At 39.6% G+C, this 25,264-nt stretch overlaps 1 protein-coding gene across 3 annotated transcripts; it reads left to right on the plus strand.

Annotated features, from left to right (window-relative positions):
• The first annotated feature begins 4,834 nt into the window (after positions 1-4,834).
• On the plus strand, positions 4,835-24,546 carry LOC110290978 (3 beta-hydroxysteroid dehydrogenase/Delta 5-->4-isomerase type 3-like). Of its 3 annotated transcripts, XM_085835620.1 has the most exons (5): positions 4,835-4,920; positions 11,199-11,294; positions 18,649-18,801; positions 22,089-22,253; positions 23,379-24,546. In XM_085835620.1, exons 2-5 carry the CDS (start codon positions 11,276-11,278, stop codon positions 24,188-24,190), a joined length of 1,149 nt encoding a protein of 382 aa, XP_085691746.1. In that variant the 5' UTR covers positions 4,835-4,920; positions 11,199-11,275; the 3' UTR covers positions 24,191-24,546. The 3 variants fall into 3 exon arrangements, with proteins under 3 accessions (XP_085691746.1, XP_085691747.1, XP_085691745.1); XM_085835621.1 differs by lacking the exon at positions 11,199-11,294; XM_085835619.1 differs by lacking the exons at positions 4,835-4,920; positions 11,199-11,294 and adding an exon at positions 11,318-11,453.
• The last annotated feature ends 718 nt before the right edge of the window (positions 24,547-25,264 follow it).

A 25,264-nucleotide genomic window follows, 5' to 3' on the forward strand; every position in this document is an offset into this window, starting at 1 on the left:
GCTCAGTGGGTACTGGTTTGTTCACATTGTTGTTCCTCCTATGGGGCTTCAAACCCCTTCAGCTCCTTGGGTACTTTCTGTAGCTCCTCCATTGCAGACTCTGTGCTCCATCCCATGGATGACTGTAAGTATCCACTTCTGTATTTGTCAGGTACTGGCAGAGCCTCTCAAGAGACAGCTTTTTCAGGCTCTGTCAGCAATCACTTGTTGGCGTTTATAATAGGGTGTGGTTTTGGTGGTTGTTTATGGGATGGATCCCTATGTGGGGCAGTCTCTGTATGGTCATTCTGTCAGTCTCTGCTTCACACTTTGTCTCTGTACCTCCTTCCATGGGTATTTTGTTCTACCTTATAGGAAGGATCAAAGTATCCACAGTATGGTCTTACATTTTCTTGGGTTTCATGTGATTTGAGAATTGAATGTTGGGTATTCCAAGCTTTTGGACTACATCCACTTATAAGTAAGCACATATCATGTGTGTTCTTTTGTGACTAGGTTACCTCACTCAGGATGATATCCTCCAGATTAGTCCATTTGTCTAAGAATTTCATGAATTCATTGATTTTAATAGCTGTGTAGTGCCACATACTTTGGTTGAGTCAGTTTGACAAAGCGAAAGCTGGGAAGCTGACTCATGAAGCAATGAGTTTCAAGGAAACTCTCTTCCTGGGGCCTGGCACTCTCTCCCTAATCCATATTAACCATAAAATCAATTTTCCACTCCCGCATTAGTCTAGTGTGTGGATTCATGTGCTCTCTATTTAGTATTACCTTATTGTAATGCCTTTTAAGATTGAATTCTAACATAGATAAAGCCTTTCCCAGTGTTCATAGATCCCAGATAGCAGCAACGAGCTTAACCTATTCAGTAACTAATTAAACACTACAATAAAACAATAAATCACAGCCATTAACTCAGTTGTCTGCAGAAAGAGACAAAAATCCTCACTGAGATAAAAATTTTACCACAAGCTACATTCCATGCCAAGAGCAAGTTAATATACTATCCTGATAATGAGGATTCTCCAGACTAGATATAATTTAACAAGGCCTAGAGAATTTCGGGGTCAGTGACACTACATTATTCTTGAGGCTTGTCAAGAGTTAAAAACCCCCTGATGCTATTATCAATAAAGTGTGAAACTCTTGCCTAGCACAGGGCTGATTCGAAGCAGGTGTGCTAATCTCTAAAGAAAACATTTATCTGGTTCCTTTTGAAGTCACTCCTCTTGCACCTGGAAAACTTCAATGTGCCTTATTCTGTTACTTTGTATTATATAAAGTCTGAGGTTCAACCAGAAAATTACATTCAGATTCAACACCTCTCTTGTGTGTGTGTGTGTGTGTGTGTGTGTCTGTTTGTCACTCCACCCTAAGCTTTGCCCACCTACTCTAGAGACCCGTTTTTACGCAGACACAGGGGCCCAGAGGGTCTGCAGCAGTGTAGTACTCCATTGTGTAAATGTACCACATTTTTTGTATCCATTCATCTGTTGTGGGACATCTGTTTTTTTTTTTTTTCCCAGCTTCTGGCTGTTACAAATAAGGCTTCTATGAACATAGTGGAGCATATGTCCTTATTACATGTTGGAGCATCTTCTGGGTATATGCCCAAGAGTGGTATTGCTGGATTCACAGGTAACACAATATCCATTTTTCTGTGGAATTGCCAAATTGATTTCCAGATTCATCGTACATGCTTGCAATCCCACCAGAAATAGAGGAGTTTTCCTTTTCCTCCACATTCTCAGCAGGATCTGCTGTCACCTGAGTTTTTGATCTTGGCCATTCTAAGTAGTTGATGTGGAATCTCAGGATTGTTTTGTTTTGCATGTTCCTGATTACTAAGAATGTTGGACATTTTTTTATGTGCTTCTCAACCATTCAGTATTCCTCGGTTGAGAATTTTTTGTTTACTTCTGTACCCCATTTTTAATAGGGTTATTTGTATTTCTGGAGTATAACTTCTTTGTTCATTGTATATATTGTGTATTATTCCTTATCAGATTTAGGATTGGTAAAGATCCTTTCCCAATCTGTTATTTGCCTTTTTTTTTTCTTATTGACAGTGTCCTTTGCCTTATAGAAGCTTTGCAATTTTATAAGGTCCCATTTGTTAATTCTTGATCTGACAGTACAAGCCATTGGTTTTGTTTTTAGGAATTTTTCCCATGTGCCGATATGTTTGAGGCACTTCCCTACTTTTTCCTGTATAAGTTTCAGTGTCTTTGGTTTTATGTGGAGGTCCTTTATACACTTAAAAAATTAGAGAGACTTAAGAAAGCTAGCTTTAACATCTATTCAGTCTCTGTATGCTTAAAGGTTCAAGGCTGGACTTAAATTCTGGCTGAATTCATCTAAAAGGCTAGATGAACCACGGTCATCAGGAATCAGCAACCATTTCTGAAGCTGTCCTGGAAGCAAGTCTCTGGAATCAGCATCAGGATGTAGGTGGCTAGAAGAGTAGGTCATTTCAGTATCCCCAAGTATGAATCTTGCCAGAGCTGAATATTCTGTAATATATGAATTTTAGGACCAAAATTTTAGTACTACTAAGACATTTGTAAGAACTGTGCAAGGTGCACAGATAAACTAGGGATGAATTTTTTGCTTCTTGTCTGAGAAGTTAAATAAAACTATACTTTTATGAGTTTAGGTGATCAACAACCAATTGTAATAGATCTTTATTCATGCCATGTGAATTATGGCATGATGAATCTTAATGATTCCATAACCAATAAAATTTATTTTTCGATTTTAGCTGGAGTTTTGTCTGGAGACATTTTTATGTCTAAGCCAGTTATAGGGCTGTTCCCAGGTTGAGGAATCAGAAAATCATGTTACCTTTCCTGTTTGATCTTCTCAAATTTTTCTTTTCTGTCTGTAGCCAAGATCATCATGGTTTCTTTCCCTAACTAAGACACTTTCAAAAGTACATTCATCAGAAAAAAAAAAAAAAAAAAAAGCATGGTTAAGCCTATCATGGCGATACTGCAGCCCCTGGTACTAATTTCTGTCTTTGTTTGTATTCTACAGATGTGAACAAACAGCATGACTAAGGCTACTATTATGAGAACAACATCTAATTGGGGCTTGCATACTTGATCTGAGGTTCAGTCCATTATCATGGTGGTAGCATGTCAGTGTCCAGACAGGCATGGTACAATAGGAGTTGAGAGTTCTTCACCTTGACCTGACTGCAGCCAGGAAAAAACTCAGTATCCTACATAGGGCAGAGTTTCAAATCCCACTCCCACAGTGACACTCTTTCTCAGCAATGACACACCTCCTAAGAGTACCACTCCCTATGGGCTAAGCATATTCAAAGACTACACCATTATTGGAGTTTTGAATACACAAGGCATTTTTGTAGGGACAAATTTATTATTATTAGTTTTGCAGTCTTCTTTGAACAAGAGTTCAACCTCTGCTCTAATCCATCAGCCAGCTGAGGTAGTGTAAAAAAAAAAAGTTATCACAATAAGAGGGGAATGGACCTGTTAAGCAATAGTTGTTACAGGGCAAGCTCAATATTCTTTGGCAGCAGTTCAGTCCCAAGGTAAATGGCAAATACAACTCAGCAGCTAGAGATCAGTCCTCTTGGCAGCATAACCGAAGGCACTAACCAGCAGCTGATGTCCAGTCCTGAAAGCATGCTGAGGGCACACACAAATTGGAAACTGTTTTCCATCATGTTCTCTAACCAGGACATGGTAAGCTGCATAAGCAGCAAACTGTCTCTGGGACCTCACAAGAAGTTCTTGGGTGAGCTTCTTTAAATGGCAGCCTTCTCTCGATGGGAGTCTTCCACTGTCTGTGGAGTCATTTCCACTTCACCTGTTGTTTTATCTGAGGTCATCATCATCCCATGACATGGGCACTCACTTATCAGGTTCTCAACACAGCTTCAGGTGTCGGGGGCAATGAACCACATAAATGCCTTTCTCTAACTCTACTTTTACCCCTTTGCTTTATATTAGAGTAACCCCTTCCAAACAGAAATAGCATATTTTTGATTTTGATAACAATATGAATTATGTTCCATAGAGTGAAAGAGTCTACATTTATGCATTCAGTCTTGAATGAGGGAATTTTTAAAACACATAGCTAGTTCCAAATAATCCTGTAGCACACTCTGTTCTCTGCATCCATACCAAGAAGGGAGCTCTCAACTGTGCCTGCCTTCAAGATCTCCAACTCTTAGAATTATAATGTAAGTCCAATTAAATGCTTTCTTTTATAAGTTGCTTTGGTTGTGGGTTTTTATATCAGCAATACAAAGTAAAGAATACACTGCCTGGTAGGAAAGTTTCTAATTATATAGATGTGCTTTCTATTGTTTATTCCCACAATAGGTAGATATCTCACAAGTAATCACAAAACTTAAAGTGATGAAAGTGTGTGTGTGTGTGTGTGTGTGTGTGAGAGAGAGAGAGAGAGAGAGAGAGAGAGAGAGAGAGAGAGAGAGAGAGAGAGAGGGAGGGAGAGAGGGAGAGAGAGAGGGAGAGAGAGAGAGAATCAACAAATAACATTATCAAATTATGGGCTTACACTACTAAGCAGATAAGACTAGTGTAGCCGAAGCAGAAAAGGAAGCAACTGAAACCTCAAATAAGGTTCCTAAATTATCCAGTAAAAATGACTAGGGAGACTCTGCTTGATCATTCCTTTGGGGGATCCAAAGACTCATGGTGGAATGAAAACACCACATAGGCTCACATGTTTAAACCTATGGTACCTATTGGTGGAAATGCTATGGAGGAATTAGGAGGTGTGGCATTCTTGGAGGAGTTATGTCACTGAAAGTGGACTTTGATGCTTCCAGCCAGTCCTACTGCACACTCTGCTCTCTCCGTCTAGATAAAAAAGGGAGCTCTCAACTGCTCTGGTTTCATGATCTACAAACCTTGAAAACAAAACGTAAGTCCAATTAAATTCTTTCTTTTATAACTTGTTTTGGCTGTGATGTTTTGTATCAGCAATTCAAAGTGAATAATAAACTGCCTGTTAGGGAGGGTTCTGCTTATTTAGGTAAGCTTTCTGCTGGTCATACCCACAATAGGTTGATTTCCAACATAAGAGAAGAAATAGTAACTGACTTCTTTTGGCAATGGTTGTTCTAGCTTGTCTCAAAGACAAAATGTTTTGCATAGCTTTAACTCTTCTCTATGCCTTGTCTCCATTTCACAAGGGTAAATGAGGGGTAGTCTCTCTTAGGAAAGCATCATAAAGGACATTTGAGATAAACATGCTTGAGTCTAAATTCAAAGGACTGGTCTGAATCTCAGATTTGGATATCAATATGTGTAAACAGTGCATGTCAATTTACCACCAGAAGCATCAATAAGATACGACTTCTGCTTATACATCCTTCTCAAACTCTTACTCACTATATGAGGGTTCTCACTTCAACACTTCCATGTCGTATCATAGGAAAGGGCACTGCCCTTATAAATGTGTTAAGTGACATTTATAGCATTATTGTCTGAGGGATATATCATACATTCTATCTATATCCACATTGTCTGAGCAGGCAGGCAGCTCCTGCTGAGAGAACAGAAAAGTAAGGTACAGCATAAACAGATAGACCCATCACAGGAGGGAAGTTGGGGCAAAAGGTAGAATGCTTTGAATATAAGTATAGATGAAAATTGAAAGCATTATATGATATAAGCAAGTTGTATCTTCATGATGAGAATCAAGAAGCAAAAGTCTGCTGGGACTCTATAGTGTAAAAAATTATGCATATACTATAAATGAAAATAGGGTAGAGAGGGAGGGAAATAGGAAAGGAAGCAGTAAGAGAGAGAAACATCCATCACCATCACTTGAAAAAAAGCCACGTATATCAGATCTCCTCCAGGACTAGCTCTTCCTGAAGCTTATCCTACTTCCTTTAAAAAGTCTTCCTAAAACACTTCCTTTTCCTCCTGCTTACACTTCCCAGAGAATCTCTAGCCTGTTGGAGAGAGTTAAATTCTCATCCAGGACACCTCTTAGAGTTGTCTTTGATTATTCCCTAAACTATTGATCATCCCAGACATCTATCTAGACTTCAGTAAAAAAAAACCTGATGACCTAGAACTAAAAAATTATGCTTGTATCTAAATAAGAATTTCATGAACTTACTGAAGACAAGAATTAAAGGATAATGTGTTTTTGAAAGACTTTTTGTCTCCATGTTGAATATGCTTCAACAGGGTTGGGGAGTCCTAACCTCATGGCTTTGCTACTTGTAGTATACATGGCCTCCTTCTTCTGATGATTATAATTGTTGGCTGAGGGTATCCTCTACAGGTGTTCCACGTTTAGGCCTATCTAATATTTTGGGCTCTGTATTCCAGCTCATATTCACCATCATAGCCCTGTGCATCAGTATCATAGGGTTTCCCAAAGGGAATCCAATCTTAATGCATATTATTCTCGAGTTCACAGTCTTTCTTTAAAATGTAGATAAAAGCTTCAAACATACCAGAACTCTTGCATTGTATAAGCCTAGAAATTAGCATTATGTAAAGGATGCTAAATTCTTCGGTAAAATCAAGGAGCAGCTATTCACTACTAGACCAACCTGCAAAGGTAGTGTCACACACACACACTTTTGTAAAAAAACATTAATCACTCTATCTGGAATACAGATATGTGTTTAATACACATCTTTAATACCATAACAAGACTATAAACTTAGTTTGTAGAAGGAAGCACACATGTTTGAAAGTGACATCTAATTGAGAGGAACACAAAGTAATGAATCAGAGAAAGATTTAACAGAATGAGTAAGACATAGGAAATGCCCACCTCACAGAGGAACAGACAAGAAATAAGAGGCTACTTAAGGTACAACCACAGGGGGATACAAGAGGAGAGAGAGAAGAGAAGGAGGCAGTTTTACTGAATGAGTTTTACAGACAGAGATTAAAGAGAAAACAAGCTGGACATTGTTGAAGACAGAACTAGCCAGAGAATGATGAGTCAGAAGATTGGAACAGATTGGCAGACTTACTTTGAGGTCAAGCAGAGCAAAAAGTCAGAGGCTGAGAAAGAAACTAGATTGAATCAGTCTCCTTGTTGAAGAGTTTGAGTCAGAACTAGCCACTAAGAGATCAGAAATTGCAAGGAAGTAGTGAGCTTGTTGAGACCCATGTATAAGAGGAAGAACACATTCTAGGCATTGAGTAGATTTTAAGAAGGCTAGAAGCTACCAGGATATGGCCTGAGTAAGCAAACTGAGGCATGAGGCCTCAGAGATAACAAAGGCAGCAGGGAAATAACAGGTATGTTTTTAAAGCCAAATTGTGCTCATGATTCAAGCAAAAGTCAGACCCCCTTGGACCAAAACTGCAATGACCACGAAGTGCTTTTACTGACAAAAGCAATTCCTTCAACAAACACATTTGAGCATAGCACCTGGCAGCAATATCTTTGATGGGACTCAGAAGTACTCTGCAGTTTTACACAATAGAGCTGAGATCAGGAAACAAAGGGTTCTCTCGATTTTCTCTTCTCAGATTAATTATCTCATTATAGTTGAGTTGTGCTTTACTCAGATTTTTTGGACAAGGAGTGAGAGAGAATCTCTTTGTCAAAAGCCAAGAAGAGTTGGTTTTGGCCCACTTGTGAGACCTTCATATACGAAAGGGTTATGGTTACATTGAAAATGTAGTGTTTACTGTCTACACTTCTTTGGCATTCTGGTCTTCTGTTATTCCACCAATCAAACACTAAAATATGTGTGTGTAACTTTGAAGGAATTCTCTAGTCTGAATTTAGGGTCTTGGAATCTCTAGATTGTTCACATCACAGTGAACCATGAATCAGAGAAAAAAATGTAGAAACATGGTTGAACTTTTGCCTTCAAAGGCATGCTACTACAGCTTCGCAATGTCATAACTGGCTTTCAGGGTAGGGCATTGACTCCTGGTGCCTTCTCTTACATAGATATAGTTTAAGAATTGTGGACAAAGATAAATTGTAGGGTTAGTGAGGTAAATCAGTGTTTAAGAGCACTTGGTACTATATGGAGGAACCATGTTTGTCTACAGCACAGAGACAACAGTTCTCAACTGTGGACATTAAAAAAAAGCTCTTATCTTTAAGGAAATAGGAGAGAACTATTTCTGGAACCATTGGGAACATATTCTGGGAACACAGACTTAGAAACACAAAATGCTACATTTCAATATGCAAACAGGTTCACAGAATTTTTTTTTCATGTGCAAAACAAGAAATTCATAAATCAAGGCAACTTAAAAATACATTGGTAGGTTCACAAAAAAGAAACTTCCAACAAGATGTGAAAAACCATTCTGTAGATATAAGATACTATCTAATGATGCTCTTGGCTCTTGGAATAGAGGAAGTTAATGTTCTGCTAAATGAATAGATTCTAGTGTAGTCGCTCAAGGAAGACCCCAAAATCTGATAGTATGCAAAACAAAGAACATTTATTCTCTAGAAACAGCCACCATGGGATGGTCATCATTGTTAAGAATGGCAAAGCCTAAAGAGACATTCAAGCTCCTTTACAACAAAACTGCTTAATTGCTTTCGAGGTAATAACAGAGTTCTAAAACTTAGGACACATTCCACGGGGTTACAGAAACCATGAACCAAAGACCTTAAAGAAAATATACACTACAGGACCACAGCTGCAAAAACAAAAGATAAGATACTAACTGGATTAGCTATACAAAACTTCAAGGACATCTTTTTTTATTGTCTTTGATTTTCCAAGAGTATGTAAGCTAGTAACAAGTGATGAATGTTCAGGCAGACAACTGCTCCTATTGAATATGTGTGTAGACATTCTCTGTTATGATCTCTTATTCAATTTGTGATCTGAATTTATGTTAAAACATGTAGAGAGGTTTTTACCAAGTGAACACACACTCTGAAATTCATATAAGTGCTGAGAACAAAGGACAGAGGCAGGCCTTCCTCCTCTTCTCTTTCCTAGACTTACAGAAGCACTATTCCTTCCAAGGATCATCTCATTAGATGCTGACAAAGCCTTTGATAAAATCCAACACACCTTTATCAGAGAAGTCCTGGGGAGATCAGGGATATATGGAACATACATCAACATAATGACCATAGATTACTGCAAGACCATAGCCAAGACAAACTTAAGTGGAGATAAACACAAAACATTTCCATTAACACCAGGAACAAGACAAGCTTGCCCACTCTCTCCATATATGTTCAATATACTATCAGGATTTTCAGCTAGAGGAGTAGGACAACCGAAGGAGAACAAGGGGATACATGTTGAAAAGGAAGAAGTCAAAATATCTCTATTTGATGATAATATAATAGAATACTGAAGTGATATGAAAAATTCCACTGAAAACTCCTAGAGTTGATAAACATTTAGAGCAAATATCAGAACAGAAATTTGTCTCACAAAAATAAGTACCTCCTATATTCAATGACAAATAAACAGAGAAACAAATTGGGGAAACAGTAGTCTGAAATAATATCAAATATCTGATAGTAATTCTAACCAGGCAATTGAAAGTCTGTATAATAAAAACCATAAAACACTAAAAATGATATCAGAAGATAGAAAGAACTTCCATGCTTACAGGTCAGTAGGATTAACCTAGTAATCAGGTTCATTCCAAGAAAAGCAATCTACAGATTCAGTGATGTTCCCAGTGAAATGTCAACATAATTCGTCAAATATCTTCCTTTGAAAACACAAAAAAATCCCTAAAATATAAGACCAAACATTCCTGAACTATAAAAGAATTGCTAGAGGTATCACAATACCCAGTTTTTAGCTTTAGTAAGCAAAAACATCCTAGCACTGGAACAATAGCAGGCATATACAATGGAATCAAATTGAAGACCCAGACATAAATCCACATACATACGGACTTTTGAACCCCAATAAGGAAGCTTGAAATATACACTGGAAAATTTGCAGCATCTTTGACAAATAGTACTGGTGAAATTGAAAGGTTTCATGAAGAAGAATTGTAAATAAATAAATAGTTTTCATCTGTGAAACACCCAACTACTAATGAATCAAATACCTCAACACCTAGTTAATTACACTTAATGAGATAGAAGAGAGAGCAGGGAATACCTTTGAACTCATTGCAACAGGAAAATGCATTCTGAACACAAAATTGTTACCAAAAATTAATAATGAACAGAGAGAATCTGATGAAACACAGAGAGTCTAAAATGCCAAGGACACCAGAATTTGGCAGACTACAGAATGGGAAAAGTTTTTTTTCCAAGTACAAAGTCTATAGAGAGATAATATCAAAAATATGTAAGGAACTCAACAAAGTAAATTATAAGCAAACAGCCCAATTAAAAATGGGGTACAGATTTTAAAAAGAGAATCCTCAAAGGACTAAACACAAGTGGCTGAGAAAAACTTAAAAAATGTTCAACATTCATAGTTTTTAGACAAATTAAAATGAAACCTACATTGAGATTTCATCTGAAACTAGTCAAAATAGATATGATCAATAAAACAATTGACAATTCACACAGGTAAAGATGGGGAACAAAGTTGAAGCACGGTCGGCAATTTAGATTTTACTCCTTTGCCAGCCGACCCCCTTTTTTTAAAAGATTGGTTTTGTATGACCAATCTGGATCATACCTACTCCTGTCATATTGAGCTGCCTCTTCTTCTAGGTCAGCTTCCTCATCTTTATCAAGCTCTGAGTCACTGGAGTCAGAACTTGCTGAACTTATTGTTAAGTCTTTTAAAGAGGGATATCTTTTTGCTATTTCCTTTCCTTTTTCATTATTTCCTTTTCCTTTTGAATTTTCCTTTTCTCCCTTTTCCTTTTCTCTCTCTTTTTCGCCCCTTTTCTTTCTTTTACTTATGTGTTTCCTATCTTCCTCTGACATACTTTCTTGTTGTTCCGTGAAAATTTTCTGACCTGTCTTAACTGCTCCTATCAAACAAAAGCAGAGGCCAGAAATTACAAAAAACGAAACAAAAACACTAAGAGCTACCCACACTGGATCTACGGGCAAGAGAAACATATCCCTCCTTTTAACCAGGGATCAATTTTGGGAGACTTACCAGTACCACCATTCCTCAGCTGAAGAGTTCTGAATCCATGAGATCCTCCGTTCCCCATACAGGCCACCACTTTGTTGCGCTCACCTGGTCTAGCAAGAAAAACCGCAACAGGTCAGATTCTTCTCAACAGCCTTTTTTATTTTAGGAACACCTCCATGCTACGGGGGAACCCTGGAAACCCTGAGAGGACTGCTTATATACACGCCAGCACTGGGGAGAGCTATGTGTCCTCCTGGGATTGGTCAGTCTGTTGGCACTTTGATTCGTATGCAACTGCTCAGGAGGGGTTGGCACCAGATTCGGGCTAGCGCCAGCACAATGGTGTTGTTTATGGCGCTGGCATACCAGAGACCAGAACCACCTTTTAGGCGGGCAGCTGCCTACAATCATTTGTTGGTGGGTGAGCAATTTTTTAAAAATATTTTTATTTATTTATTTTAAATATATTTTTATTACGTATTTTCCTCAATTATATTTCTAATGCTATACCAAAAGTACCCCATACCCTCCCCCCCATTCCCCTACCCACCCATTCCCTCTTTTTGGTCCTGGCGTTCCCCTGTACAAGTAAAGGTTGCATGTCCAATGGGCCTCTATTTCCAGTGATGGCCGACTAGGCCATCTTTTGATACATATACAGCTAGAGTCAAGAGCAAAGGGGTACTGGTTAGTTCATAATGTTGTTGCACCTACAGGGTTGCAGATCTCTTTAGCTCCTTGGATACTTTCTCTAGCTCCACCATTGGGGGCCCAGTGATCCATCCAATAGCTGACTGTGAGCATTCACTTATGTGTTTGCTAGGCCGTGGCCTAGTGTCACAAGAGGCAGCTATATCAGGGTTCTTTCAGCAAACTCTTGCTAGTGTATGCAATGTTGTCATCATTTGGAGGCTGATTATGGGATGGATCCCTGGATGTGGCAGTCTCTAGATGGTCGATCTTTTTGTCTCAGCTCCAAACTTTGTCTCTGTAACTCCTTCCATGGGTGATTGTTCCCAATTCTAATAAGGGACAAAGTGCCCACATTTTGGTCTTAGTTCTTCTTTAGTTTCATGTGTTTTGCAAATTGTATCTTATATCTTGGGTATACTAAGTTTCTGGGCTAAGATCCACTTATCAGTGAGTACATATAATTTTAGTTCTTATGTGATTGTGTTACCTCTCTCAGGATGATAACCTCCAGGTCCAACCATTTGCCTAGGAATTTCATAAATTCATTCCTTTTAAAACCTGAGTAGTACTCCATTGTGTAAATGCACCACATTTTCTGTATCCATTCTTCTGTTGAGGGGCATCTGGGTTCTTTCCAGCTTCTGGGTATTATAAATAAGGCTGCTATGAACATATTGGAGCATGTGTCCTTCTTACCAGTTGGAACATCTTCTGGATATATGCCCAGGAGAGGTATTGTGGGATCCTCTGGTAGTACTAGGTCTAATTTTCTGAGGAACTGCCAGACTGATTTCCAGAGTGGTTGTACAAGATTGCAATCCCAAGAAAATTGGAGGAGTGTTCCTCTTTCTCCACATCCTTGCCAGCATCTGCTGTCACTTAAATTTTTGATCTTAGGCATTCTGACTGGTGTGAGATGGAATCTCATGGTTGTTTTGATTTGCATTTCTCTGATGATTAAGGATGCTAAACATTTTTTCAGGTGCTACTCAGCCATTCGGTATTCCTCAGGTAAGAATTCCTTTTTTAGCTCCGAGCCTTATTTTTAATGGGGTTATTTGATTTTCTGGAGAGCACCTTCTTGTGTTCTTTATATATATTGGATATTAGTCCCCTATCTGATTTAGGATAGGTAAAGATCACTTCCCAATCTCTTGGTGTCCTTTTTGTCTTATTGACAGTGTCTTTTGCCTTGCAGAAGCTTTGCAGTTTCATGAGGTCCCATTTGTCAATTCTTGATTTTACAGCACAAGCCATTTTTGTTCTATTCAGGAATTTTTTCCCCTGTGCCCATATCTTCAAGGCTTTTCCCCACTTTCTCCTCTATAAGTTTCAGTATCTCTGGTTTTATGTGGAGTTCCTTGATCCACTTAGATTTGACCTTAGTACAAGGAGATAGGAATGGATCAATTCACATTCTTCTACATGATAACCACCAGTTGTGCCAGCACCATTTGTTGAAAATGCTGTCTTTCTTCCACTGGATGGTTTTAGCTCCCTTTTCAAAGATCAAGTGACCATAGGTGTGTGGGTTCATTTCTGGGTCTTCAATTCTATTCCATTGGTCTACTTGTCTGTCACTATACAAGTACCATGCAGTTTTTATCACAATTGCTCTGTAGTAAAGCTTTAGGTCAGGCATGGTGATTTCACCAGAGGTTCGTTTATCCTTGAGAAGAGTTTTTGCTATCCTAGGATTTTTGTTATTCCAGCTGAATTTGCAGATTGCTCTTTCTAATTTTTTGAAGAATTGAGTTGGAATTTTGATGGGGATTGCATTGAATCTGTACATTGTTATTGGCAAGATAGCCATTTTTACAATGTTGATCCTGCCAATCCATGAGCATGGGAGATCTTTCCATCTTCAGAGATCTTCTTTAATTTCTTTCTTCAGAGACTTGAAGTTTTTATTATACAGATCTTTCACTTCCTTAGTTAGAGTCACGCCAAGATATTTTATATTATTTGTGATTATTGAGAAGGGTGTTGTTCCCCTAATTTCTTTCTTAGCCTGTTTATTCTTTGTGTAGAGAAAGGCCATTGACTTGTTTGAGTTAATTTTTTTATCCAGCTACTTCACTGAAGCTGTTTATCAGGTTTAGGAGTTCTGTGGTGGAATTTTTAGGGTCACTTATATATACTATCATATCATCTGCAAAAAGTGATATTTGACTTCATCTTTTCAAATTTGTATCCCCTTGATCTCCTTTTGCTGTCGAATTACTCTTGCTAGGACTTAAAGTACAATTTTGAATAGGTGTGGATAGAGTGGACAGCCTTGTCTAGTCCCTGATTTTAGTGGGATTGCTTAAAGCTTCTCACCATTTACTTTGATGTTGGCTACTGGTTTGCTGTAGATTGCTTTTATCATGGTTAGGTATGGGCCTTGAATACCTGATTTTTCCAAGACTTTTATCATGAATGGGTGTTGGATCTTGTCGAATGCTTTTTCTGCATCTAACAAGATGATCATGTGGTATTTGTCTTTGTGTTTTTTTTATATAATGGATTACGTTGATGGATTTCTGTATATTAAACCATCCCTGCATCCCTGAAATAAAACCTACTGGGTCAGGATGGATGATTGCTTTAATGTGTTCTTGGATTCAGTCATCGAGAATTTTATTGAGAATTTTTGCATCTATATTCAAAAGGGAAATTGGTCTGACTTTCTCTATCTTTGTTGGATCTTTCTGTGGTTTAGGTATCAGAGTAATTGTGGCTTCCTAGAATGAGTTGGGTAGTGTTCCTTCTACTTCTATTTTGTGGAATAGTTTGTGCAGAACAAGGTCTGCTGATAGAGGCTAACAGAATTACCTGAGGAACAAGCTCTAACCAGAGGGATAGTTTAATATACAGAAATCTATCAATGTAATCCAAGGCTGTCTACTCTCTCCACACCTATTTAACATTGTACTTTAAGTCCTAGCAAGAGTAATTCGACAACAAAAAGAGATCAAGGGGATACAAATTTGAAAATATGAAGTCAAATATCACATTTTGCAGATGATATGATAGTATATATAAGTGACCCTAAAAATTCCACCACAGAACTCCTAAACCAGATAAACAGCTTCTGTGAAGTAGCTGGATATAAAATTAACTCAAACAAGTCAATGGCCTTTCTCTACACAAAGAATAAACAGGCTAAGAAAGAAATTAGGGGAAAAACACCCTTCTCAATAATCACAAATAATATAAAATATCTTGGCATGACTCTAACTAAGGAAGTGAAAGATCTGTATAATAAAACTTCAAGTCTCTGAAGAAAGAAATTAAAGAAGATCTCAGAAGATGGAAAGATTTCCCATTTTCATGGATTGGCAGGACCAACATTGTAAAAATGGCTATCTTACCAAAATCAATCTACAGATTCAATGCAATCCCCATCAAAATTCCAACTCAATTCTTCAACAAATTAGAAAGAACAATTTGTAAATTCATTTGGAGTAACTAAAAACCTAGGATAGCAAAAACTCTTCTCAAGGATAAACGAACCTCTGGTGGAATCACCATGCCTGACCTAAAGCTTTACTACAGAGCAATTGTGATAAAAACTGCATGGTACTTGTATAGTGACAGACAAGTAGACCAATGGAATAGAATTGAAGACCCAGAAATGAACCCACACACCTATGGTCACTTGATCTTCGACAAGGGAGCTAAAACCATCCAGTGGAAGAAAAAATGGTGTTGGCACAACTGGTGGTTATCATGTAGAAGAGTGTGACTTAAGCCATTCCTATCTCCTTGTACTAAGGTCAAATCTAGGTGGATCAAGGAACTTCACATAAAACCAGAGACACTGAAACTTATAGAGGAGAAAGTGGGGAAAAGCCTTGAAGTTATGGGCACAGGGGAAAATTTCCAGAATAGAACAGCAATGGCTTGTGCGGTAAGATTGAGAATTGACAAATGGGACCTCATGAAACTGCAAAGCTTCTGCAAGGCAAAAGACACCGTCAATAAGACAAAAAGATGACCAACAGATTGGGAAAGCATCTTTACATATACTAAATCAGGTAGGGGACTAATATCCATTATACATAAAGAAATCAAGAAGGTGGAGTCCAGAAAATCAAATAACCCCATTAAAAAATGGGGCTCAGAACTGAACAAAGAATTCTCAACTGAGTAATACTGAAAGGCTGAGAAGCACCTGAAAAAATGTTCAACATCCTTAATCATCAGGGAAATGCAAATCAAAACAACCCTGAGATTGCACCTCACACCATTCAGAATGGCTAAGATCAAAAATTCATGTGACAGCAGATGCTAGCGAGGATGTGGAGAAAGAGTAACACTCCTCCATTTTTGTTGGGATTGCAAGCTTGTACAACCACTCTGGAAATCAGTCTGGGGGTTCCTTAGAAAATTCCACATAGTACTACCGGAGGATCCAGCAATACCTCTCCTGGGCATATATCCAGAAGATGTTCCAACTGGTAAGAAGGACACATGCTCCACTATGTTCATAGCAGCCTTATTTATAATAGCCAGAAGCTGGAAAGAACCCAGATGTTCCTCAACAGAAGAATGGACACAGAAAATGTACAATTACACAATGGAATACTACTCAGCTATTAAAAGGAATGAATTTATGAAATTCCCAGGCAAATGGATGGACCTGGAGGGCATCATCCTGAGTGAGGTACCACAATCACAAAGGAACTCACACAATGTGTACTCACTGATAAGTGGATATTAGCCCAAAAACTTAGGATACAGAAGATATAAGGTACAATTTGCTAAATGCATGAAACTCAAGAAGAATGAAGACCAAAGTGTGGACACTGTGCCCCTTCTTAGAATTGGAAACAAAACATCCATGGAAGGAGTTACAGAGACAAAGTTTGGAGCTGTGACACAAGGATGGACCATCTAGACTCTGCCATATCCAGAGATCCACCCCATAATCAGCTTCCAAACGCTGACACCATTGCATACACTAGCAAGATTTTGCTGAAAGGACCCAGATATAGCTGTCTCTTGTGAGACTATCCGGGGGCCTAGCAAACACAGAAGTGGATGCTCACAGTCAGTTTTTGGATGGATCACAGGGCTCCCAATGGAGGAACTAGATAAAGTACCCAAGGAGCTAAAGGGATCTGCAACACTATCAGTGGATCAACATTATGAACAAACCAGTACCCTGGAGCTTTTGACTCTAGCTGCATATGTATCAAAAGATGGCCTAGTCGGCCATTACTGGAAAGAGAGGCCCATTGGGCACACAAACTTTATATGCCCCAGTACAGGGGAACACCAGGGCCAAGAAAATGGGAATGTGTGGGTAGGGAAGTGGAGAGAGGATGTGGGGGACTTTTGGGATTGCATTGGAAATGTAATTGATGAAAATATGTAATAAAAATATTAAAAATTAAAAAAAATAAAACTGACACTAGGTTATTCCAAAGTGGGGCGGCCAGCATATTGGAAAAGACAAAGGGCATTCTAGTCATTAACTAGTCATTAACTAAAACATCAAAATATTTGATATAAAGGTTACAAACTTAAAAGTGTTTAAACAGGCATTGTATGATAAGCTGAGTCACTTTTATCTGAGTATTGGTTGGAAAGTAGGATGACTAGCTGAGCAGAACTCCATGAGGAGGTTATCCATACTACTGTATAGGAAAGGATTTACTTATTACACTAGCAGTGTTCCATGCTGGCAAGTGGCCTCACCTAACATCCCTTCCAAACATGAAAATATTTGAGTGTTGATGAATTGAGTGATTGGGGGGGGGACTGAGAAAAAAAGAAGGGAATAAATGGGCTCTAATTTGAGATCTTATTTCAAATCCACAGCTCCAACAAGGCTAGAGTACACCACAATATTATTTCATAGTCCAATTATACCATATGTCTGAAATGAAAGTGTATGCTTTCCAAAAACTTGAGTAAATATAGTGGTCAACTCCCTTGAAAGACATATTCAGAAAGTATGAAGCACTTAAGAAAGGTTGAATGGATTCCTATTGTCTTATTAGATTTTTAAATTATGTGTCTGTTTGACATGATACAATTTTGAAAACAACAACAACAACAACAACAAAACAGAACAAAGTAACAGGCTTTAGCTTTTGATACTATCATTTAAATGTGCTTTTTCTCTGTAGTACATAACTTAAAACTCATTCCAAGTGTGCTGTGGCTTGTTGACAGATACTTCATATACCAAATGGCTTCTGTCCCACAACTTCTAGGAAGAAATGATTGAAAAATTACAAAAGACAGGACTTACTGGGCCACTTATGTAGTCAAATTGCACTTGGCTAAACTCTGAGTCGTGTCAAGTTTCAACAAAATTGTATGTGGTTCAAGCATGCCTGTAAATGGAGTGTATAAATCAGATCCCTAGTGATAGGTTGCCTGTGTTCTAGATCATTGACCCAGTAGAGCTTTCTGGAGGGTATTGCCCAAGAACATAGAAACTCAAGAGACAATCTTTATGTCTTACTCCATGACTCCCCATATTACCCCCTACACATACACACACACACACAAACACACACACACACACACACACACACACACACTTAACACTCAATAAAGTTATGTAACCATTTCTGTGGTTCCAGGAACTGTTTATATAAGTTTATCATGCTTAGTAAAGATATATTGAGCCACAGTTTGTGATTATTTCTTCAGAAAGACAAGTGAATTATTCCAGGTTGAGACAGGCATTTAGGTAAAGGAGACATATTTTGACATAGCCACACCATAAGAGTTGATAGTTTCTTGGCACCTATTGGAATACTTCGATGTGTGATGTGGGAATTAATCCCCATGTCTTGGAGATCTGTTCTATGGTAGGTTTGAAGAAGAAACTGGGTTTGGGGAAATCAACAGATCTCTCTTTCTAGCCACCTGCATGGCCATCATACATTAACCTCACACCAACTGTGATCTACTTCCAGTGTTGACCATGCCTGGGTGGAGCTGCCTGGTGACTGGAGCAGGAGGATTTTTGGGCCAAAGGATCATCCAGTTGTTGGTGCAGGAGAAGGATCTTGAGGAGATCAGGGTCCTGGACAAGGTCTTCAAACCTGAAACCAGGGAGCAATTCATCAGTAAGTGATTGTGACAATTAGCCACATGACTGCATAGCCAACATGGCCTGCATATGGGTGGGATCCTCCCATGTCTAGTAAACAAAAGACACTTTCAGTCCTAACACTTCTCCATGTCCACATTCATCAAAAGGAAACAGCCCACATAGCAAAACACAGTTTGGGAGAGACAGAGTTTGGACTGAGAAGTTCTATCTCTCTTTCCTGTAGCTCTTTATGCAGACTTGCCAGGTGTTAGGTAATAGCCATAAAGTCTGTTAAGCTGGGGGCTCAGCTCTTTCTTTCTCTCTCTCTCTCTCTCTCTCTCTCTCTCTCTCTCTCTCTCTCTCTCTCTCTCTCTCTCTCTCTCTCTCTCTTTCTCTCTCTCTCCTAATTGCTATTGATCTAGTTGCTTGTTTTGTGATTGTTTGTTTTTCAGGGGGGAGTCTTTCATTTAGCATCTTAGATAGAAGTAAAATTTTAAAAAATGTAAAAAATACATGAAAGGAATTGAAATGTGAGACAAGCCAGGCAGGGTGGCGCATGCCTTTAATCCAAGCACTCGGGAGGCAGAGGCAGGCATATTTCTGAGTTTGAGGCCAGTCTGGTCCACATAGTGAGTTCCAGGACAGCCAAGGCTACACAGAGAAACCCTGTCTGGGAAACAAACAAACAAACAAACAAAAAGACAGAAGGGTGAATGGTTTAGGGACAGCAGACATAAAGTCACAGAGATGGGTATTGATAAAATTGATTTCTGAGCATGAGGTCATATCGAGGATCTTACACAAATCCACCACGAGCAGGACTGTCCAAATCTTTCATGGACTATTCTTATTCATTGGACCCCATTCCTCACTGAAGTTTATCATAACTACAAATATGATTGAAGAATTGACTGGTGCAGGCCAATAACCTTTTGCCAATTTGTTTTTCTTGGCACAATTGAACAAACTGATTTTGAAATGTGTTTTACCACCTATTTGAAACCTCAGGTAATTACAAATAACTTGGCAGGTTAAGTAGGAAAGAAGGTCACTGACCTGAGCGGCGAGGACTTTAAGTTGGGAAAAGAAAAATGACTCTAGCAGTGTCCTATGATCAATGAGGATCACAGGTCAAGCTAGAGGCTCCTCACTTAAGCTCCAGTATTTTGTCCAGGGGTCAACTCTTGACTCCAGAGTCTTCATTCCAATTGTCTGTATGTGGCCAAAGCTAGTTCTTTGCCCCCTCGCCAGCTTCTGGACAATTTTCTGGACAATACCTAGGGATATGCACTGCACAAAGAGCCCTCCATAGCCCTCTGGGACAACACCCACCCTCTGCATCTTGTCTCTGACCTCTTCCAGCATCAGTTCTCTCCTCTATCGTCTTCATTGTTGCTTCCAGAAAGCAATATTAACATACAGATAATTCTATTAGAACCCTGATGTCTCAGCAATATTTGCAAACATTCAAGGCAGAGTCTGGAGGAATAGTTCCACAGTGGGTATGCATAGAAAAGGCCATGCCTAAACATAAGAGTGAAGATTCCTAGAAGTGTCCTTTACTGGTCAGGCTAAGTGGGTGCACACCATAGTGACAACTCAATTGTTGTGGGTAAGCTTTCTGAAATTTAGTTAATGTTTCTATCCTCTATTTCTGCAGATGGAGGTAAACAAGTGCAGTAGTTAACTGGCTTCCCCAAATGTCACAGATAGATGAACAAACTAAATGGAAACCCAGGAAGTCTAGTTGCAGCCTCCGTATTCTTCCCACCCAGTGTGTGGCAGAGTTTCTCTGGGTCTCTTTCTGACACAGCTCAGATGACAGCCCCTTTCCTTGATGATGTTGTGCAAATATCTGTTACATCCAGGTCTAAGATCAGGGCGCTGCTATGGTCCACCAAGAAACACTGTATAGGCTTTCTCCTTGGATCTCAGAGTCCTCAAATAACTCATGGATGAGACTATTTCACTACAGGTCTGGATTCCTCCTCTCTCATCACAGCAACATTCCTGAACCAATTTATATAAAGCAGTACATCTCAAACTGTGAGTTAGCCAAGTGTCTCCTTGGGAGTGAAATGACCCTTTCAGAGGAACAGCATATCAGATATTTACATTATCATTTGTAATAGTAGCAAAATTATTTATGAAATAGCAATAGAATTAATTATCTGGTTGGTGGTCACCATAACATTAGGAACAGTATTGAAGGGTTGCAGCAATAGGAAGTGTGAGAACCACTGGTTTTCATCATTAGTTGCAAGAGAGAATTATTGGGTGGGTAGATAGGATCATGATCAAGTATTCAATCCTCAGTCAGGTACCTACTAATTTCTGAGCTGTCCTTTGTGCCTCTCTCTAACTCAGGTCCTTCCTGGAGTTGCATGGCAAAAGGAGGGGGCTTAGATAAGGCATACTTATTAGAGAATTGGGATCAAGCAGTTCTATTTGTTTCTTCCAATTCTATGGGATTCTCCAGCCTTTCTCACTGTTTGGCATCATGGAAAATTTCAGTTCAGTGGCATGATCTTAATCTGTCTTTGAAAAATTGACTCCAAGAAATGCCACAGAATGGGTTAATAGCACAGGTTGTGGTAGAGAACAAGTAAGATATAATAAGTGGGTGTAGTCATAACTGTGTGCCCAGATTTCTTGAGAGTCAGTTTCCTCATTTATTACATGGGGCCCCGAGGACTATTCTCCAGGAAGTGTGGGAAGGAAGGAAGGAAGGAAGGAAAGAAGGAAGGAAGGAAGGAAGGAAGGAAGGAAGGAAGGAAGGAAGGAAGGAAGGAAGGAAAGAAGGAAGGAAAGAAGGAAGGAAGGAAAGAAGAAAGAAAGGAAGGAAAGAAGGAAGGAAAGAAGGAAGGAAAGAAGGAAGGAAGGAAGGAAGGAAGGAAGGAAGGAAGGAAGGAAGGAAGGAAGGAAGGAAGGAAGGAAGGAAGGATAATCTTGAAGCTGTGTGAGATTTAAGAAGCACCACCTGCATGTCTTCATTTCCTGCTGCCACTGCTGCAAATGGATTTCTTATCAAAACCCTGCGACAGACATTCTGATTGCTAATCCCACTTCTAGCCAGCTTTCCATTACCACCTTAGTCACTTTGATGAATGAGTCAACTTCCCACCTAATCCCTTGAACATTTGACTGCTTCTTTATGTGATATGTTTTCTGAATTGGGAAAGAATATTTGCCCCTCTTTCCACATGTCAGGCTTCCTCTTCGACATTGTTCCCACTATGTCAATTTTTGATAATCTACGTAACTAGTATCTGTATATAGCCCACAAAGAAACTTCTCAATGACCTGCATTGTGTTCCACAGGCCTAGGGAAAAGCATCAAGGTGACAGTGTTAGAAGGAGACATTCTTAACACCCAGTACCTGAGGATTGCCTGCCAGGGCATCTCTGTTGTCATCCACACTGCCGCCATCATTGATGTCAGAGGTGTCATTCCCAGACAGACAATCCTAGATGTCAATCTGAAAGGTAATGTATTTGGAGAGGACAAGGTGAAAGTAGGGCAGTTAAAAATGTCCATACAACCAGGAAGGGATGCTTTTGCATCCTGCCATACTCTGAGTCTAATGCCTCTGCTCACTAGATACAGCTGGTAGAGCTCAGTGATATTCTATGACTGAGGCCCAGCAGGTAGAAAACAAGTAACCCAGGATATGAGGTCTGTTCTAGATGCTAGGTAGACTGGACTCCAACTGCAACTTCAATTACAACCCCAGACCCATGACCTCCTGTGAGCCAGATCTAGACCTTGCAGGTGCCTGCTTTTCATGCTGCTAGTTCTACAGCTTCAAGGACTCACCATATTCTGCCATTATAGAAATGCCCAATAGGAGGTACAAAGATTCTTTTAGTTTTCTGCCAAGACCAAAACATAAGGTCACTCAGGGCTGGTTTCCAGAATGAAAACTAGAAGGAATATTTATCACCTCTACTTTATATACCCAAGTAAATGAAGTCATACGTAGAACCACGAATGGGATAATATTGTGCATGCCATTAGGAACACAAATGTATCTCTATGTCTTCCCAAATCCATTAGCAATTTGTCCCCTTCATGCTAGTCTCATCAAATTACATAAACAAAACAATAAAATAAAATGAAACTGTACTTATGAATTGTCTATGTATCATGTATATTACCAGTACACAACTCTCCTTGAGTCTGAACCATGTTAAATCTTCAATAATTATTAGTTGAAGATTGTTCCTCTTCATAATCTAAGAAATAATCTTTTGGTTATGTATATTTTAAAAAACATACATAATATATTGGTATAACTACACTTATCTCATAGATATGTTAGGAATGAATTACTGAGACACTTTACATGACTTTTCAAGTTAAAACATGAAAAGCACCCAGTCTTAAACACAAGCAAGTACACACTCACAGTGCTGGGAACACAAAAGCCAAGACATACTTGCTCTCTAGATTCCATTTGTAGTCCACTGACAATATCATGGTAGCTGACGGTGTAGTTAAAGAAGATGCACTTTAAGAGTGAAGAGGTTGTTGGGGTTGGGGATGAAAATGAGCACAAAGCTCTGCACATGGTGAACCTCAGACACTGACAGTGTGTTGTCTGTGATTAGGTACCCAGAACTTATTGGAGGCCTGTATCCAATCCAGTGTGCCAAACTTCATCTTCTCCAGCTCAGTTAACGTTGCAGGCCCCAACTCGTACAAGGACATCGTCCTGAATGGCCATGAGGACGAGCATCATGAAAGCACATGGTCTGACCCATACCCATACAGCAAAAAGATGGCTGAGAAGGCAGTGCTGGCAGCCAATGGGAGCATGCTGAAAAATGGTGGCACTTTGCATACTTGTGCATTAAGGCCCATGGGCATTTATGGGGAGAGAAATCGATTCATTTCTAACATGATAATTACAGCCCTCAAAAATAAGTGTATTCTTAGAGGTGGGGGCAAATTCTCCACAGTCAACCCAGTATATGTGGGCAATGTGGCCTGGGCACATATTCTGGCTGCCAGGGGCCTTCGAGACCCCAAGAAGTCACCAAATATCCAAGGAGAGTTCTACTACATCTCAGATGACACACCTCACCAAAGCTATCATGATTTAAGTTACACCCTGAGCAAGAAGTGGGGCTTCTGCCTTGATTCCAACTGGAGCCTTCCTGTGCCCTTACTGTACTGGCTTGCCTTCCTGCTGGAAACTGTGAGCTTCCTGCTGAGTCCAATCTACAGATATATACCTCCCTTTAACCGCCACTTGGTCACACTGTTAAGTAGCACATTCACTTTCTCCTACAAGAAAGCTCAGCGAGATCTGGGCTATGAGCCACTTGTCAGCTGGGAGGAAGCCAAACAGAAAACCTCAGAGTGGATCGGGACACTAGTGATGAAGCACAGGGAGACCCTGGACACAAAGTCTCAGTGATGGGAAGAGGATGGAGACATGGCCCTGGGTGTTACCAGCTCCCCCAGGAAGGACAAAAGCACAACTCAGTTGCTGATGCCTTCTTTTGACACAGAGGCCAATTTAGTGACTTAATCAAGTCACCAAATCCTTGCCAGTCACTGACCCAGCCACAAGCCTTCTTTCTGAAGTACCTCCCAAAAGATACACAGCCACCTGTGCCCCAGCTCCTGGGTCCAAGCCCCTCAGTACCTCTTGTACCTCAGAGCTCTCTACATTAATTTCTCTCCCCATTCAAAGCATGTATAGCCTTCAGAAAATTCTGCTACTTTTATGAAGCTCAATGGAAGAAATAATAAATATTTGTCAATACCTCATATGTGGTTTGTGTTTTTCTGTAAATAAACAGTTATGTGTCCCTTTTATGGCCAGATGATTTTATGCTAAAATCAAAAGGGGGACCATGGATCTGAGGTGCACTGGGGGGAAATCAGAAACAGATGAAGATGTGAGATGATTTCCAACGTATTGATTGTCCTTCCAGTGTGCAGTAGACGACTAGAATGGATTACTCTATTTTTGTTTTTTTTTTGTTTTTTTTATATGTTTTATTACATATTTTCCTCAATTACATTTCCAATGCTATCCCAAAAGACCCCCATACCCTCACCCCCCACTTCCCAACCCACCCATTCCCTTTTTTTGGCCCTGGCGTTCCCCTGTACTGGGGCATATAAAGTATGCATGTCCAATGGGCCTCTCTTTCCAGTGATGGCCGACTAGGCCATCTTTTGATACATATGCAGCTAGAGTCAAGAGCTCCGGGTTACTGGTTAGTTCATAATGTTGTTCCACCTATAGGGTTGCAGATCCCTTTAGCTCCTTGGGTACTTTCTCTAGCTCCTCCCTAGGGGCCCTGTGATCCATCCACTAGCTGAATGTGAGCATTCACTTCTGTGTTTGCTAGTTCCCGGCATAGTCTCACAAGAGACAGCTATATCTGAGTCCTTTCAGCAAAATCTTGCTAGTGTATGCAATGGTGTCAGCGTGTGGAAGCTGATTATGGGATGGATCCCCGGATATGGCAGTTTCTAG

This window comes from Mus caroli, unplaced genomic scaffold (assembly GCF_978045245.1).
Source record: "Mus caroli unplaced genomic scaffold, Mus_caroli_1 scaffold_3, whole genome shotgun sequence".
Classification (NCBI taxonomy): Eukaryota; Metazoa; Chordata; class Mammalia; order Rodentia; family Muridae; genus Mus; species Mus caroli.